The sequence below is a fragment of the Salvia miltiorrhiza genome, chromosome 2, assembly GCF_028751815.1.
Source record: "Salvia miltiorrhiza cultivar Shanhuang (shh) chromosome 2, IMPLAD_Smil_shh, whole genome shotgun sequence".
Classification (NCBI taxonomy): Eukaryota; Viridiplantae; Streptophyta; class Magnoliopsida; order Lamiales; family Lamiaceae; genus Salvia; species Salvia miltiorrhiza.
The window spans coordinates 62762351-62779696 of record NC_080388.1 but is presented as its reverse complement, the minus strand read 5'-3'; the positions used below and the strand labels follow the sequence as shown (position 1 = coordinate 62779696).

Below are 17346 nucleotides of genomic sequence, written 5' to 3'. Positions count from 1 at the left end.
ATAATTAGAACCATAATTATCAATTGATACGAATTAATATAAATAAAAAATTACAGAGTATTCAATTGATAGTTATGGTTCATTATATGCGTATTCAATTGATAGTTATGGTTCTAATAAAAATATTTAAATTATACATAATTATAATTAAATACTCGGACTATCACAAAAACAACAAAACAAAAACCTGTATAATCCAATTTTTGGATTTGAAAATATTACGTAGCTCGTTAAAGATTATTATTTAAAAAATAAACAATAAAACGTTTGACGATAGCTCATATTATCAACACGTATTAAACTTTCCATTAACGGCTGGCAAGCCACCTAATATTTGTAGAGTTGAGAATTATTTTTGTGACATTTTATTTTTATTTTTGCGATAGTTCAAATATCTAACTGTAATTACTAATTATATATAGTTTAGATATTTTTTTAAAATATCAATAATTTCAGTAATTTATTGTAATTATATATATAATTCAGGACAATTTCATTAAAAAGGGGAAAATAATTAATGCGCACGTACTCTAAAAACAAGATATTGAGACCCTCCAAAGACAAAGTTGATCCTTAATAATGACTTATAGATTATGGAACTTGTTTGTTGAGTTCGATTAGCCGTATTGTCTTTTTTTTTTTCTTTCAAAAATTGTAAAATTAAAATTAAAATGCACAAATGTATTTGTTAGAAAACACCTTAGTCCAACTAAATGCATCAATAAGCCTACACGCAAGTGACGCAACTCTGAAACCTCGTCATTTATTTAAGACTATTTTGCTAAGTTTGACAACAATCATAAATAATTAAGAAATTAATAACTAATTTGTATGAATAAGAAATAAATAAAACCCCATAGAGGCACTCTCCCGTGCAACCGGTTGCATCGTGCAACTGGTTTCTGAATGACACTACTTCAACATACAAATGACACTTGAAATAGTGCCATTTGAAAATGTTCAAGTGTCATTTGTATATTCAAGTAGTGTCATTTAGAAATGTTCAAGTGTCATTTCTCGAATGAAGTAGTGTCATTTTAGAAACTAGTCGCACGGTGCAACCGGTTGCACATGAATATTTGTGAACTCAATAAAGGTGGGGGTATCCGTCTCCACCAATCAAATTTTATAAAATCATAAAATTATCGATATATTATGTATTACTGTTTTCAGAAAACAGTGAACTGTGTATAAAAATTTTCACACGGGAGATCATACACAATTTTTGTTTATGAAAGTTTGGATATTATTTTGATAGATGCAGGGGAATAGGTTGGGGGTATTTTAGATAATTTTCCTGAATAATTCTAAAATTTGTGACTTCCGTTTTTTATTCACGTCTAATAGGAAAATTAAATTTAAAAATCCAGGATTAGAATTAACACGCAAACACACCTACACAGAGACTATTTATTTACTTATTTTCAAGAAAATGAGTTTTGGTTGTTGAAAGTAGTGGGCATTTGGATAGTCACAATCCAATCAAGAAGCACATGAATTAGTGGGGTGGGTGGTGTGATTTTAAGTACATACTCACCCATTTACTTATCCACTATTAATTTTTTTAAAAGTTATCCACATTTTTAAGTTTGGGTTAATTCCATTTTGTCAATAAAAATAAATTTATTTAATTCGATCACTTCCTAAGATTTTATGGAAATTTTGACCACATTCGAAGTGCGCATCTCGCGAGTTAAATAAAAATCTTAATCGGAATCACCAAACGTATAAAAAAAAACTTACTTAGTATCATATAGAAGGAGATGCGTGTAAGAGTTAGAGCCTCCCTCGTCTTGCACGAGTTTTTATTATCTACCAAATAAGCTTATAACACTTGCGTGTCCCAATATTTTTATTTATTTATTTTTAATTATAATTATAACTGGATTAAGCAAACATATAAAACGCACTATCAAAAAAAGAATAAGGGGGTATTTACAGTAAAATACACGTACTTTCAACAAATTCTGATTTTTCCCAATATTTTTAAAATTTGAATAAAAATACTCTCCTTTCAATTTTTTCTAATTTTTCCCACGAATATGATATACTCCAAATAGAAGCTAATTTTAGGTCTTTTGATTTAGAACTTTTAATACTTAAGCATGGAGGATTTTCAATTCACATATGCATCGACTTTATTATGTCACTTTTATTATTCCTCACGCATAGGTATCAAAAAACTAAGTCAAAAGCCCTAAAATTAGCTTCTATTTAGGGGTATTTCATACTTGTGGAAAAAATCAGAAAAAATTGAAAGGTGGTTGATAACACTCGCTTTTCCATGGTTTTTAATGTTCTTATGATGTTAATTTTATAGGGAATTGAGTGTTTGATAGTTATTTTATGTTTAAATTATTTTATCTTGTGAAATATGATACTTGCTCGTACTTTGATGAATTTTACAGGAATCTTGAGATCAAATTTGGAAATATGGTCTGAAATAGAAGTTGTAGTTCGTCTCGAGAGAAGTTCGTCAGCTCAAACGGATTGCAAATCGGAGTTCAAACGAGGAAGATATGGTCAAAACAAAAATGTCGCGCGCAGCAGTCCGATTTCGGCGACTCACTGGTGTAGGTCGCCGAAATCGACGTTTTGAAGGTGAAATTTGGCGACCTACTGGAGGCGACCGCCGAAATCGACGTTTTGAGGCTGAAAACGGCGACCCACTCAACAGGTCGCCGAGTTCGCCGAGTCGGGCGATTTTGCAAGTTTTTTCGATTTTTAGAGTTCTTCTGGGTTTCAAACTCTGTTTTTTTTTACCCTGAAACTATATATAGGTCATCTTTTGGTCTATTTAGGGTTCCCAACTTTAGTTTTTTAGTTTCATAGCTTTAGATTATTATTGCTTTACAGTTTTTAGAGTTTGGATTGAATTTCTGTGAAGATTGAAGATTCAAGATTTTTTATTTAATTTTATTTAATTTAGTTTTTACAATTGCGTTCTTTTTCATTATGGTTCTGTTTTATTTCATTATGTCTGGCTAAATTTTTAATCTGATTCTAGGGTTTGTAAATAGTTAATTAGATTTATGTGATTAATTTGTTAATATCTATTTGTCTTCCAGTTTATGATTCATAATTCCTGATGCTTGAATTCTTGTGAATTATCTGGCCAACAGTTTGCATGTTTAGCTATTCGGTTTGAGACCCAGCGGAGATAACTGTTTAGCGGATTCAGGAATGTATGATATGATCTTAACCTTGAGACCTAGGGGAGATAGGTGGATCATAGAGAGCTATTCTTATATGTTTTTGGGAGTTAGTAGATTTTCTTGAGACCTAGCGGAGATAGAGAATTTACTAATCTACGATCGTTGCTGCTCTAGCGAGAGTAATTAATTAATTAAGTGATCTCTCATCATAACTGGATTAAACTAGTTATATAATCACAAATTTGTCATTCAATATTGAAATTGATTTAAAATCAATTTAAAATTAAGAACTCCATTTTTAATATACTATAGATAAATAAATATAATTATACGAATAGTTGCAGGTTCATTCTTACTAAATCATTTCTCACTATATATACAGATCCACACGTCAATTTCATATTTTCATGTGACTGTTGATTGGTATTTGGGAAAGCCGTATAATTTAATTATTTTCAGTTTTTGTTACCACATAAAAAACAAAATGGTACTTTCGAAATACGCAACATACGTAATTTATCAAAAAAGAAATACGCAACATACGTAATAGGTGCATACATATTTAAATCGGGATGGTGCATTTGTGATTTGTTACTAATATTTTTTAAGTTGAGATTGTGATTGTTAACTACATATTTCAAGTTAAGAAAGTTAGACTCATCTAAAAATTTTCCCTTATTAAAATTTTTTAAATTTAATGAATTGAGATTTATTTACATTATACCTTTATATGATGTAGAAGTCCCGTCTACATATGAATAACTTATTTATATAATAAATATCTCTTGTAATTCTAAAATGAAATTCGTAAATTAAGATTTATTCACATTTACGTTATTTTGCGAATGTATCATATCATCTCATTAATTACAAATTACTAGCACTTATCAATAGCAGTGGATCGAGATGAGTTTGAACTCGTTAAAATACAAAGTTTGAAAATATTTGTATGGTACTTAGAGGTGGTAGTATTTCGAAAGTAAAATTGAAGCACTCAAAGACTATTTTTTATGAGACGTTTGAGTTCAATCTCATCTGCGTACGGTGTAATTTTTCACTTTTGTATGGTGTAGTTGTCTTGTCTACGTGTAGATATTTTCATTTTTGGATGGTGCAAACAAAATTAATCAGAATATTATTTTTAATTACTTTTTATTCATAAAACCGTCTCATCCGATCATTTATCTACTACTAGTACGCGCGCCCGTGCGATGCACGGTTAACATCAAAATTAAATGAAATTTAAAATAAATAAATACTCCCTCCGTCCATGAAATGAGTACCCATATTTCATTTTTCGTCCGTCCACGAAATGAGTACCCATTTCCCTTTTTGGCAAATGTACCCCACATATCTCTTTAATTAATACACTCAAAAAATGGGACCCTTAAACTATTCACACTACACTCCATACATTTCTTAAAACCCGTGCCGTCCACAAATGGGTACTCATTTCGTGGACGGAGGGAGTATAATTAAAATATAAGTAAATGTAAATCATTTGTTTAAAAGTGAAATAATTCACATCAATTACTTAATAAAAAATATGAATATGAAAGCATATGAATTTTTAATTTTCAATATTTGAAATATTTAATTTTAATTAATAATGAGTACAAATATGTAAATTTATCCGTTTAAATACAAATTTTATAAATAAAGTTTCCAAAAAATTGATTTTTCAAAAAGAGATAGGATTTATTTTCATAAATAACAATTTCCAATTAATTACTTAAATTAAAGAACTTTAAATTGAGCTAATATAATAAAAATAAAACAAAGTTACGTATAAAAAAAGAATAAAGATAAAAAGTCGTAACATTATATTGAAAGAAAGAAAAAAGAAGAGTGGAGAGAGTAGAGAGGAGAGAGGAGAGATGAGAGATAAAAAATGATTTTTATGATTTCAAATGATTTAACTTTTTCGAGTTAATTTTTTATATATATAAATTTTACATCAAAATTAAAGATCTTGTCATGATCTTTAGTTTAAGATCCATATTGAATATTTTTTATTAATCGAATTTGATGATTTTTAGAAAAGAACAAAAAAAGGTGAAGTGAGAGAAAAATTCATGGAAATCATATTTAATCAAATACTAATATGGATGTTAAAATGGGTGAGAGAACGTGTAGATGAAGGAGATATGAGAGAGAAAGTGTGATAAAATAGGTGATAGATGAGAAAGAAAAATTGGCGCAAAAAAAGAGCCGTTAGAAACTGATGTTTCATATATATATATATATATATATATATATATATATATATATATAGATTTATCTACCGATTCAAATAAAGCGAAAAATGTCAGGTTATTTGTACTTTTTTCTTTGTTTTAGCCAAAAAATAATGTGTGAACTTTCAAAATCCCAAAAATACTACTCCACTTTGAAGACTATAAACATTCATTTCAAATTTGACTAAATGAGACCACGGTGTGTGGAAGTGAAAGATCCAGAAAATATTTCACCGTTGGTATTAATCTTGTGCTAAAAGTTTAATTGTTTGGTTTGTGAAGCAAACCAAACGGCTCATGCTCTACCTATTTTAGCAAAAATATTCCCTACGAGGATTGGCCCCATAGCTTTCGAAAATTGCTTTTTTTTTTTTTTTTATGCTAGTTGAGTTATAAAAATTCATCTTTTACTAATAATAATAATAACAATAATAATAATGACAAAGTAATTGTACCTAAAAATACATAATTTTGTACAAAATTTTAAATTTGTACATAGATAAAAATTATATTTTCAAATACACAACATTTCAATTATTTTGATTTTTCACACGACTGTCAATTAATTCAATTTAATATTGAGGCGAACATTAGTATAATAAATGATGTAGTTGGAAGTTACTTTACTTCTATTAGTCACGATAATATTTATTTGTCGCTTCAACTAATTAGCGTGATATTATTACGTCATAAATTCATAATTATGTGAAAATTTGGAATAATTATTACACTAATTAACTACCGTATATACTATTGCTTTAAAAAAAAGAATTATTGTATACTATTTCTTGATACTAACTGAAATCACATATAACCGAAATCTTGCTCGACCACGCAAAATTAGTACTATAATTTAGCTATCGAATTTTCGGCAAATCAATCTTTTGAAAAATTGATACAAGGTGTATTAATTATTGAAACAATCATTTTTCCGCAGTAAATGTGATAAACTCATGATATACGTAGGCATGAGAAATGGGAACACGTTTTGTTCATTAACAACCGAAAGCAAGGGCATTTACGTCAAATCGCATGATCAACAAAATAATTATTTACTCTGTTGTCGGATTTTGTTCCTTAAAACTCGCGAACAAGCTCTCTCTCACTCTGTAGTCTGAACACTCCCCCCTCACTCCCTCTCTCTCTCTCTACACGTCTCTGCACATTTATATATATATACTAACTCTCCCGTATTCCTGTGGTGATGGTGCCACACCATTTATGATGATCAACCATTCTCTGCATTGACTCCAAACTATTTCTCCTCTTAAATTGAGAGCTCCAATTCTCTCTCTCTCTCTCTACTGTGATTGAATTCCGGCTTTGATTGGAGCTCCATTTCTGCTGCAATGGAGGGGGAGAGTATGAGGGGACTCCGGCGTCTGCTGGCGTTCACGGTGAGTAGGCGGGGAGCTCGTTTCTCAGGCTGAAAATGGAAGGAATTATTGCTGAATCCAGTAGTTTGATGATGTCTGGAAAAAAAATTAGTTGGGACTTTTTTTTGTTTGCAGGTGTTGTTTGTGGCGGCTGTGGTGGATTCGGAGCGGCCTGATGCGAGGCTTCTTTTGACGGATAATGCCGGTGGCGGGTATTGCTTCTTGTCAGCTCTAGTTTTTACCTTCACAATTGTGTGCCTCTGCAGTATCTTGATAGGGGCTGGATTTTTTGAGTTCCAAATTTTTAGAAGACAATTTACTATGATAAAATTCAAACTTCAATAATTCCACGGTTATATAAGAATTAAAAAAAAAAATGCTTGGTGGGGGCCGAAGCCCCCGTCCCCTTCACCTGTGTCCGCCACAGTGTGCGTGTGTTTGTGTTTTGTCTTTATTTGGAATATTGTAGGAGCAAGATCAAAGGTGTTTGGTAAAAAGTTGGGAGGAATGTCCGTTTTTTGGTTTTTCCCTTTTCTCGATTTTCTTTGAACAAATTAAGTGCTAAGTTTTCATGGCCTTATTTATTTATTTATTTTTCTTTGCATATGCACGAATTTGGTAACCTTATCTAGTGTGTTGATGGCACATGATATAGTTAGTACATTCATATTTCCCTCTGAAAAAAATATTATTATTTTGATTCAACCATCTCTTTGTCTACTTGAATCGAATAATCATATTGAGTTTAAGAGAATGTTTTGTGATAAATAGTAAAGGTTGAATATATTCGGATATGTGAGTATTGTAGTCATAATCTTGGTTTCCACAGTTGATTGTTTTTTAGGTCTACAGATATAAAACATCTTTATTCAATGATCAAACAATTTGTTACTGTTTTTAGACAGAGCCACTCGGAGGAATACTGTGCTATGTACGACATTTGTGGAGCTCGTAGTGATGGCAAAGTGCTGAATTGCCCTGTTGGCATCCCTGCAGTCAAGGTAATTGGTGCCGGGCTTCATCCGGTCAACTTCATGCTTCTTTGATTGCTTAGTTGTATTGGTTTTGATAGTTTTTCTAGTTTTCTTGATGTTTGAAGCAATGGCATGTGTGAGTTGAATATGTTTGAACTCGAATTTTTGTTTGATATGACAGCCCGATGAATTGTTATCAGCAAAAATTCAGAGCTTGTGTCCTACGATTACTGGGAACGTATGTTGTACAGAGGCGCAGTTCAACACTTTAAGGACGCAAGTCCAGCAAGTAAGAAATCCAGCTTTGTTGTTCCATTTACAATTCAGTCCGTTGAAGTGAACATAACTCGTCTGCAAATGTTTTGCACTTCAATGAGAGTCACATTATCGTGTAAAATAGCTATTGATGAAAATGCCTAATTATGAATTTAAAGGAAGCTCATGTGCAGGTGTATGTGTTATCATTGGTGATGCTTTATATAGAACCATCTTTTCTATTGTTAATGACTGGTGAATTTTATCGATGTCACTCGAATTCCTCTTCGTGTTTCTTTCTAATTTCCTATAAAAATGAACTTATATTCTCATAGTATACTCTTTCTGCAGGCTATTCCTTTTCTCGTAGGTTGTCCAGCGTGCTTGAGAAATTTCTTGAACCTATTCTGCGAGCTTACATGTTCCCCGAACCAGAGCCAGTTTATCAATGTGACTTCTATTGCCAAGGTCAGTAATCCTACTCAAAACATTTGTGATTTTGATAAATGATTCTTTTTGACAATAAATTGAACCAGCAACTTTGACTTTTAGAGCGATCGGGTTTAGCATCATTTGGGGTTTCGTCCATCTTTACAGCCTTGCTACCTTTCTCTAATACTGCACAGTAATGGAAAAGGTTTCAACCATTTGGACCTCTTTTTTCAGGAGCTTCTTTAACATTTTTTGACGTGTTCTTTTCAGGTTGGTAACAATTCGACTGTTAATGGTATTGACTATTACATAACTGATTCTTTTGGCTCGGGATTGTATGAATCCTGCAAAGATGTAAAATTTGGCACCATGAACACTCGAGCCATGGAGTTCATTGGTGCTGGTGCTAAAAATTTTCGAGGTAAGGCTGCATTCTACGAACTTATATTATCTTCTTTTTTTTTTTTGTAAATTTATTTCGTCTAAGGGAGTCTACTGACCCGTGATTATGTATGGCAGAGTGGTATGCCTTTATTGGTAGACGGGCGGGGCTTGGTATACCAGGATCACCATTTGCTATAAATTTCTTGCCGGCTGCCCCAGAATCAATGGGAATGACACCTATGAATGTGTCCACATATTCATGCGGCGACACTTCATTGGGCTGTTCATGCGGTGACTGTCCTTCCTCAGCAGCTTGTTTGAGTTCTGGTCTTCCTACTCCTCCCAAAAAAGGTTCCTGTTCAATGAGAATAGGGTCTCTAAATGTGAGTAATTTTATTTTAGACGCTGATGGGAACCAAGAGATTTCCTTGCTGTGATGTAACTCACTCAAATATGACGTGTTTCCCATTCTTGATATGTGCAGGCAAAATGCATTGAGGTTGGGATGACAATATTATACATTGTACTCGTTTCTGTGTTTCTTGGATGGGGCTTCTTCCACAGGAAAAGGAAAAGGAGTCCCGTGCCAAGAACCAAACCATTGATTAATATCCCAAACGGCGGTGTTATTCGCCGTATTAACAGTCAGAAGGATGAAAATGTCCCTATGCAGGTGCATGCCCGTGCGAACTTCTTAATGATGCATTTGATCTTTCGTTGGTGCCTTTCCTCCTATTTACAGTTATTTTTCTTTAGTACTTTCATCACTCACTTTTTTGGATGCTGTTATGCCAAATCAAGAGCTATCTTCAAATAATCTGTTTCTTTAAATGGTTATATAATTATATTGTTAGTGACTATCGATGCCACATTCCTTAGTGAATTGTTTTAATTTTCTTAAATACAGATGCTCGAGGACGTTCCTCAAATTAACAGTGGAGTACAACTTTCAATCGTGCAAGGCTACATGTCAAAGTTTTACAGGTGAATTTTCATTTGAGTCAACTGTAGCCTTCGACTGCAGCAAAATACATTTTTCTCTGAAAAACGGTTCATTGACTTGGTTGATGCGGGATGTCTATTTCAGGAGATACGGGACATGGGTTGCCAGAAATCCAGTCCTTGTTTTGTGCTCGTCAATCGGTATTGTTCTGGTGCTTTGCTTGGGTCTTATACGTTTCCAAGTCGAGACGAGGCCTGAGAAGGTACGATAAGTCTCCAACTACTATCTTTAATTAAGTTGCTAATGCATACCGTGTGACCGTTTGAAATTCTAAAGTATTTGAATTGTTATTTCCAGTTATGGGTAGGCCCTGGAAGTCGAGCTGCGAAAGAGAAACAATTTTTCGACAGTCATCTTGCTCCTTTTTACAGAATTGAGCAGGTATTACAATAGTTAACTATGCTGCTTCTTGGACAGAAAGTATTAACAGACAGAAAATTTTCACTTTGAAACATTCAGCTCATAATAGCAACGATCCCGGACACTGTGAATGGAAAAGCACCGAGCATCGTGTCAGATAGCAATATCAACTTGTTGTTTGACATACAGAAAAAGGTAATCCCCCTTTGGCATTCCTCCAACTTTTTGCAATTTGGTTTCGCAAACAGTTTTTCCACTCATGAAGCAGTAGTTGCTATGTAGAGAATTATAAATTGTTAATAATGACAGGTGGATGCGATCAGAGCTAATTATTCTGGTTCGTTGGTATCTCTAACTGATATTTGCATGAAGCCACTCGGCAAGGATTGTGCAACTCAAAGTGTTCTTCAGGTATAATAGTTTCGTGAATCCGCAAGTTTCCTTGCATAACACGGCATTCTCATCTGCTTATGTTGAGAAGCTTTAGACACCACCTGTTTTTGTTTTGATAGTTGAACTTTTGTATAACTTGGAACTGTTTTTCTCTGTTATAGTATTTCAAGATGGAAGCCCAGAATTATGATAGCTTTGGGGGTATAGATCACGTCGAATACTGTTTCCAGGTACTATTTCTGGGCTCCGTCCCTTGTATATAATATCCAAAGTCTCGTTTCTCTCTGGCTTTGGGAACTTATTTGTGGTCTGCATCTTTTAGCACTATACCTCGGCCGATACATGCGCTAGTGCATTTAAGGCTCCACTTGATCCAAGCACAGCACTTGGTGGTTTCTCCGGAAATAACTATTCAGAGGTAAATGTTACTCCTCTCGTGAGTAAAAATTTTCATGCACGAAGTATATGGTCACAACCGTTCGTTCCAAACAGGCTTCTGCTTTCATAGTGACATATCCCGTGAACAACGAAGTCAACAAAGATGGGAATGATACTAAGAGGGCAGTGGCATGGGAGAAAGCTTTCATTCAGCTAGCAAAGGTTCTGATTTGTTCTAATTTTTCGTTTCTAATCCCCGAAATGTGAAAGCATTCGTGATTGCGATCATTTTAGCTTGTTCTTAACACTTGGATTCTATGTTGGAAGATCAAGAAGTTGTATATGATTCGGTTCTATATGTCAAAGACGAAATAAATTATTTTAATGTGATTATGGGCCTCTCTTTTTTTTTCTATTTTTTTATCCAGTGGGTTCCTGTGTTACTAAAATCAGTTCTCTTATCAGGAGGAGCTCTTGCCTATGGTCCAATCGAAAAATTTAACACTTGCATTTTCATCAGAGAGCTCTATCGAGGAAGAACTGAAAAGAGAAAGCACAGCAGATGCTATAACTATCATGGTAGGGGAATAAGTTTCCTCTCTCTCTCTCTCTCTCTCTCTCTCTCTCTCTCTCTCTCTCTCACACACACACACACACACACACACACACACACACACCATACTCCACTCCTAGTTTCAAGTTTTTCCGGTCATAAAATTCTTATTATATGTTTGTCGTTTTGTTTCAGATAAGCTATCTCGTAATGTTTGCTTATATATCCTTGACTCTGGGAGATGCTCCACGTTTCTCATCTTATTATATCTCCTCTAAGGTATAATTTTGTGAAAAAGGCTTTATTGCATGCATATTCCTAAAGTATCAAATACCAATTTTGTAAAATTGTATCTTTGTTAATATTGCACAGTGCCTCTACAGATATTACTAGGTCTATCAGGCGTTCTGCTCGTCATGCTTTCTGTGCTCGGATCAGTTGGTTTTTTCAGTGCTGTTGGAGTAAAATCTACACTGATAATAATGGAAGTCATCCCATTTCTCGTTCTGGCTGTAAGTTCTATATGTTTAGCTGTATAACTGCACCGTTTCTATATTATATAAAAATTTTGCCCTTCTTTCTTACTTTTGATTACCGGATTAATTTCTTCTCTCTATGAATTGATGGGTTCTTTCCATGGTGGTCAGGTTGGGGTGGACAACATGTGCATTCTGGTTCAAGCCGTAAAGAGACAACAAGTAGAATTGCCGATAGAGGGGCGAATTAGTAACGCACTAGTAGAAGTAGGGCCGTCTATAACACTAGCTAGCCTGTCTGAGGTCTTGGCCTTTGCAGTTGGAAGTTTCATTCCTATGCCAGCTTGCCGCGTCTTTTCAATGTTTGCAGGTCAGAAAATCCACCATTTAAATATTGATCTTCCCCCCTTTTCAAAGTTCATTTAACTTACGTGCATGTTTTATGTGCAGCATTGGCTGTTCTTTTGGATTTCCTTCTTCAAGTTACTGCGTTCGTTGCCTTAATTGTTTTCGACTTCCTGAGAGCCGAGGATAATAGAATCGACTGTTTTCCGTGTATTAAGACATCTGGTTCAAATGTGGAACTGGAGAAAGGTATCATTTCGTACCACCATTTGGCAACAGGCTACTATGCTCTCTTATTCTATGCATATAGTTAAAATGAAGTTTTTCCGAAATTGCAGGTGGTAATCAGCAGAAACCAGGACTGCTAGTCAGATATATGAAGGTACAAGATAGATTTACTGCTCTTGTCTAATGAAACAACTATTTCTTTCTGATAGCTGCATTTGTTCATTAACTTTGCTTATTAATAACTAGTGATTTTTCCCGTCTAGGAAATTCATGCTCCGATTCTTAACCTTTGGGGTGTTAAACTACTGGTCATCTGCACTTTTGGCGCATTTACATTGGCAAGCATAGTAAGTTGTTCACATACAACTCTTGCTTATCTCTTAATGATATCTTCGGATATTGTAGCAGTTACTTCACTCATCTCCTAAAAGAAAAACTTTCCTTTATTGTCGTGTGAAGGCATTATGTTCGAGAATACAACCTGGTTTAGAACAGCAAATTGTTCTTCCTAGAGACTCATATCTTCAGGTATTCGAAAATCAACATTTCTGTTCTACGGTTGCGTCTCTTTGGTCATCCTTCTCGAACTTCACACGCAGTTTTTCTTTTACTGCAGGGTTACTTTAATAATATCACGGACTATCTCAAAATCGGTCCTCCACTCTACTTTGTAGTGAAAGACTACAATTACAGGTAGCTTGGTTTGACTACCCAAACCCCTATATTGATATATGTTTACTACAAATTCATTTTCATCTTAATTTTCTGCCTCTTTCTGTAAATTCATTTTCAACTTGGTGCCAAAAACTGCAGTTTTTGCTTATGAAACTGTTACTTTATGCTATGACTTCAAATTTACTTTATTTTAAGGCTCACCTCTCATCAACATAACAGATTTCTTATCATGCTCATTTTTTTTCATTTCCTCAGTTCAGAATCGAGACAGACTAACCAACTCTGTTCCATCAGCCAGTGTGATTCTAACTCTCTTCTAAATGAGGTAACACAATGTTATTAAGAAGTTCATAAACTTTGGGCCCTTCAACGAGTTGCACGAGTGCTTCATCCTTTGAATCTCATCCCAGACATTCTTTTGAGTATATATACAAAAATTGATATTCGTAGAATAAATTACAGTTATTGGCATGGACCTGGATCATAAATTTATTCGTATATTAGACACCTGCATAGATTTAGTTTCCATCTGAAATTGTTGTTCTATACTTCCTGAATCACGCAGATAGCTCGAGCTTCGTTAGTGCCAGAATCAAGTTACATAGCTAAACCAGCAGCTTCATGGCTCGACGACTTTCTTGTTTGGATGTCTCCTGAAGCTTTTGGATGTTGTAGGAAATTCACTAATGCAAGCTATTGTCCTCCTGATGATCAGGTCTGCCATATACTCATTTTTAATTTTTTTAAAATTGTATTTTCAAAATAAATGTTTGAACTATTTGCTGGGAATTGCTTTGTGTTTGAATTCTTTTGAGGTTTTTCCTTATCAGTTATAGATCACTGTCTGAATCTGCGTGATGATTCTGCTCTCTCTCTCATTATTTATATTTTCGCCAAACATATACTAAAATTGCAGTTTTTCTGAAATGTTTTTCAGCCTCCGTGTTGCGCATCAAATGGTGGTAGTTGTGGGCTCAGCTCAGTGTGTGCGGACTGTACAACGGTAACATAATCCTCTTCACCCTCGTGGGCTTTTTACCTTGTTATTTAATTAACAAAAGTGTTCTTTGTCTACAAGTATGATGTTTCCATGCGTCAATGCCAACCTTGACACCAAGAAATAGTTTTTAATTTCCTCGAAAATTTGAAACTGGATAATGGAGATTGAACTGTAGCAAATGATGAATATAACAAATTTTCAGTGTTTCCGTCACTCGGAGTTGCAAAATGGCCGTCCATCAACTGCACAATTTAGGGAAAAGCTTCCATGGTTCCTCAATGCTTTGCCCTCCGCTGATTGTGCCAAAGGTGGAAATGGAGCATATACAAGCAATGTTGAGCTCAGTGGTATAATATTTATATTTACGCAATCTTAAACGCTTTTATACTAAAGCCACTCTCTCTCTCTAAAATTGATGAAGATATTTCTCTATGTCATTAGGCTACGAGAACGAAATCATTCAAGCATCGGCATTTAGGACATATCACACACCCCTTAATAAACAGGTATACTTTGTTCCTTAACCTTTTCTTGTGGTTTCTTCATTCCGGTCGATTGTAAATATTTTACGTCTTCAGGCTGACTATGTCAACTCAATGAGGGCTGCACGAGATTTTAGTGCAAAGATGTCTCATTCTTTGAAGGTAAAATTACCTCCATACCTCTCCCCTCGTTGGCCTCTTGTGAGCACTTTGATCTGTCGAGGGCCATTTGAACTTTTGGCTGACGTTTATTCACTCTGCTGCAGATTGATGTCTTCCCATATGCTGTGTTTTATATGTTCTTCGAGCAGTACCTTAATATATGGAAGACAGCACTGGTCAATCTAGCTATAGCTATCGGTTAGTTTTTTTGCTTTTCGATCAATTTTACAAATGCACTTGTATATTGATTTGTTGATTCTAATTAGTCCTCGAAATCTTGATATTTGAAAAGAGAAGAAACAAGATTTCTCCCAATTCTCTTCTGAGCCGTCTCTCACACATCAATTTTTCTTGTGGTTAACAGCTGCTGTCTTCGTCGTCTGCTTGGTCATCACGTGCAGGTTAGTCTTAAACTCTTGTTGATATAAAGAAACCTCCTATCTTTCAGCAAAACAATTGCGATTTACTCAATTCATTTTTTGCTTTCCTTTCTGTGTTCAGCTTGTGGACTTCTGCGATAATTCTACTTGTTCTGTCAATGATCATCGTCGATCTTCTGGTACGTTCTTTCTGTCATTGCACGGTTAGGTACCCTTTCATGTTCTTACTCGTTTTCTCTCTTAAACGGCGTCTTCAGGGCATAATGGCAATCCTAGATATCCAGCTGAACGCATTGTCGGTTGTAAACCTCGTGATGTCCGTGGGCATCGCTGTGGAGTTCTGTGTGCATATTACTCATGCTTTCTTGGTACGATTTCTCTTCTTACGTACAAACATAAATTATGCTTATTTAACATTGTAATCAATCATTTTATGAAATAAAATGAAGACACTATCATCAGTCTTCCAAATCTAAAGATAGTTTTGACAAGATTAAAAGATTAGTAGTATTTGGTAACTCCTCTGTGGCGCGCGTGAAACGAAAGAAAAAAGATGGATGGCTTCGTGTGCTAACATTCGTGCAACAACTCGTTCATTTCAGGTGACGAGTGGAGATAGGAATCAACGGATGAAAGAAGCTCTCACCACGATGGGGGCGTCCGTATTCAGGTTTGAATCCTCCATTTTTCGATCCGGATGACCTTTTCAACTATCCTAGTGCTTATAAACCTCTCGGTTGCAGCGGAATCACGCTGACGAAGCTAGTCGGAGTGCTGGTTCTTTGCTTCTCGAGGACAGAAGTTTTTGTGGTTGGTGATGTTCGATGTTAGAGTGAGAGGCTTCATTTTGGGTTCTACTTCTAACGCCTCTTGTGTGTGGGTTTTTGCAGGTTTACTACTTCAAAATGTATCTTGCTTTGGTGCTTCTTGGCTTCTTGCATGGCCTCGTCTTTTTACCCGTAAGAACTACTTCCTACATTCCTTCCTATATCCAAACACACACACACACACACTAAATAAATAAATAAAAATGATTTTTTGCGGAACCGGAGCGATGACCGGCGGCGGCGCACGTGTTTCGCAGGTGATTTTGAGCATGTTTGGTCCGCCGTCGAGATGCGTGCTTATAGAGAAGCAAGAAGACCGGCCGTCGACATCGTCGCACTTTTAACCTTAACAACGTCGAATGCATGCGTTTTTCTTTTTTGGTAGGGTACGAGGTTTATTAATTTTATTTCTAGTAGTTTTGTTTTTGGTGGGAAAAAAGTATCTATAGGTGGCTAATTTTCCATGTACAAATAGCTAGTGTTTGTTCAATTGTAAAGCTGATTTACATTGTAGCTTTGGAGTAAAGGGAAGAGAAGAAACAACTCTCTCTAACCTTGGGTTGCATTATGCAAAATTTTGCAGTGAAAAAAGTCTTATGTACCCTTGTAAGTTGTAACTACACGAACCATGTAATAGCAAAAACGGATGGATCTATTTTACTATTATTTATACAAATTGGACATGTATGGTTGAAATGAATTTGTTATTTGCAAAATGATGTATCTAGTCTAATACCATTTGGGATTTATTTTTATTCAAGATTTTGGAGGAAAATACGAATAAAGTCTTGGAGGAGAGAAAATAATCTACAAATATGGGATTGCTGGACATTAATAAAAAGAATTTAGTGATTTGTGGTCGGTAGTAGAAGAAATTACCAAAATTATTTTGAATAAATGTCAGCAACGTTCAATTTTCATGTGGTTATTTGTATTGCTATGTGTACAATTTGACAACCAATTCTTGATAAAATTCTGAAAACTGTCCAATATCCTTTTTTTGGAAGGAATATTTTTGGTTTCACACCATATACTGTCCAAATGTATTTATTAAATGAGATTGCTTGTAGATATAAAATAACAACACAAGAAAAAGAAAAATAAAAGGGGTTGATAAGTAGGTAGTTGGTAGTACATTTTCCCTAAATATTTTATTGTGACAATGATATATCTGCGTCAATAGGAAAATAGGGTTCTAGAAATCCAACATTTTAAATAATGAGCCTAAAATGTGAAATTATAAAACTTTTTTCTTATGGTAAAAGAAATTA

At 34.6% G+C, this 17346-nt stretch overlaps 1 protein-coding gene across 1 annotated transcript; it reads left to right on the top strand.

Annotated features, from left to right (window-relative positions):
- Positions 1-6495: 6495 nt before the first annotated feature.
- LOC131010979 (uncharacterized) lies at positions 6496-16772 on the top strand. The gene is made up of 39 exons (XM_057938701.1): positions 6496-6789; positions 6904-6980; positions 7670-7769; positions 7924-8031; positions 8349-8465; positions 8700-8850; positions 8949-9196; positions 9298-9486; positions 9721-9797; positions 9901-10018; positions 10114-10197; positions 10276-10371; positions 10486-10587; positions 10731-10799; positions 10892-10987; positions 11062-11169; positions 11413-11526; positions 11696-11779; positions 11884-12012; positions 12148-12346; positions 12427-12570; positions 12660-12703; positions 12813-12896; positions 13009-13077; positions 13166-13242; positions 13480-13549; positions 13790-13939; positions 14162-14227; positions 14427-14571; positions 14666-14730; positions 14803-14868; positions 14973-15066; positions 15233-15269; positions 15370-15427; positions 15506-15616; positions 15851-15918; positions 15992-16058; positions 16139-16207; positions 16333-16772. Exons 1-39 carry the CDS (start codon positions 6742-6744, stop codon positions 16417-16419), a joined length of 3885 nt encoding a protein of 1294 aa, XP_057794684.1. The 5' UTR covers positions 6496-6741; the 3' UTR covers positions 16420-16772.
- The last annotated feature ends 574 nt before the right edge of the window (positions 16773-17346 follow it).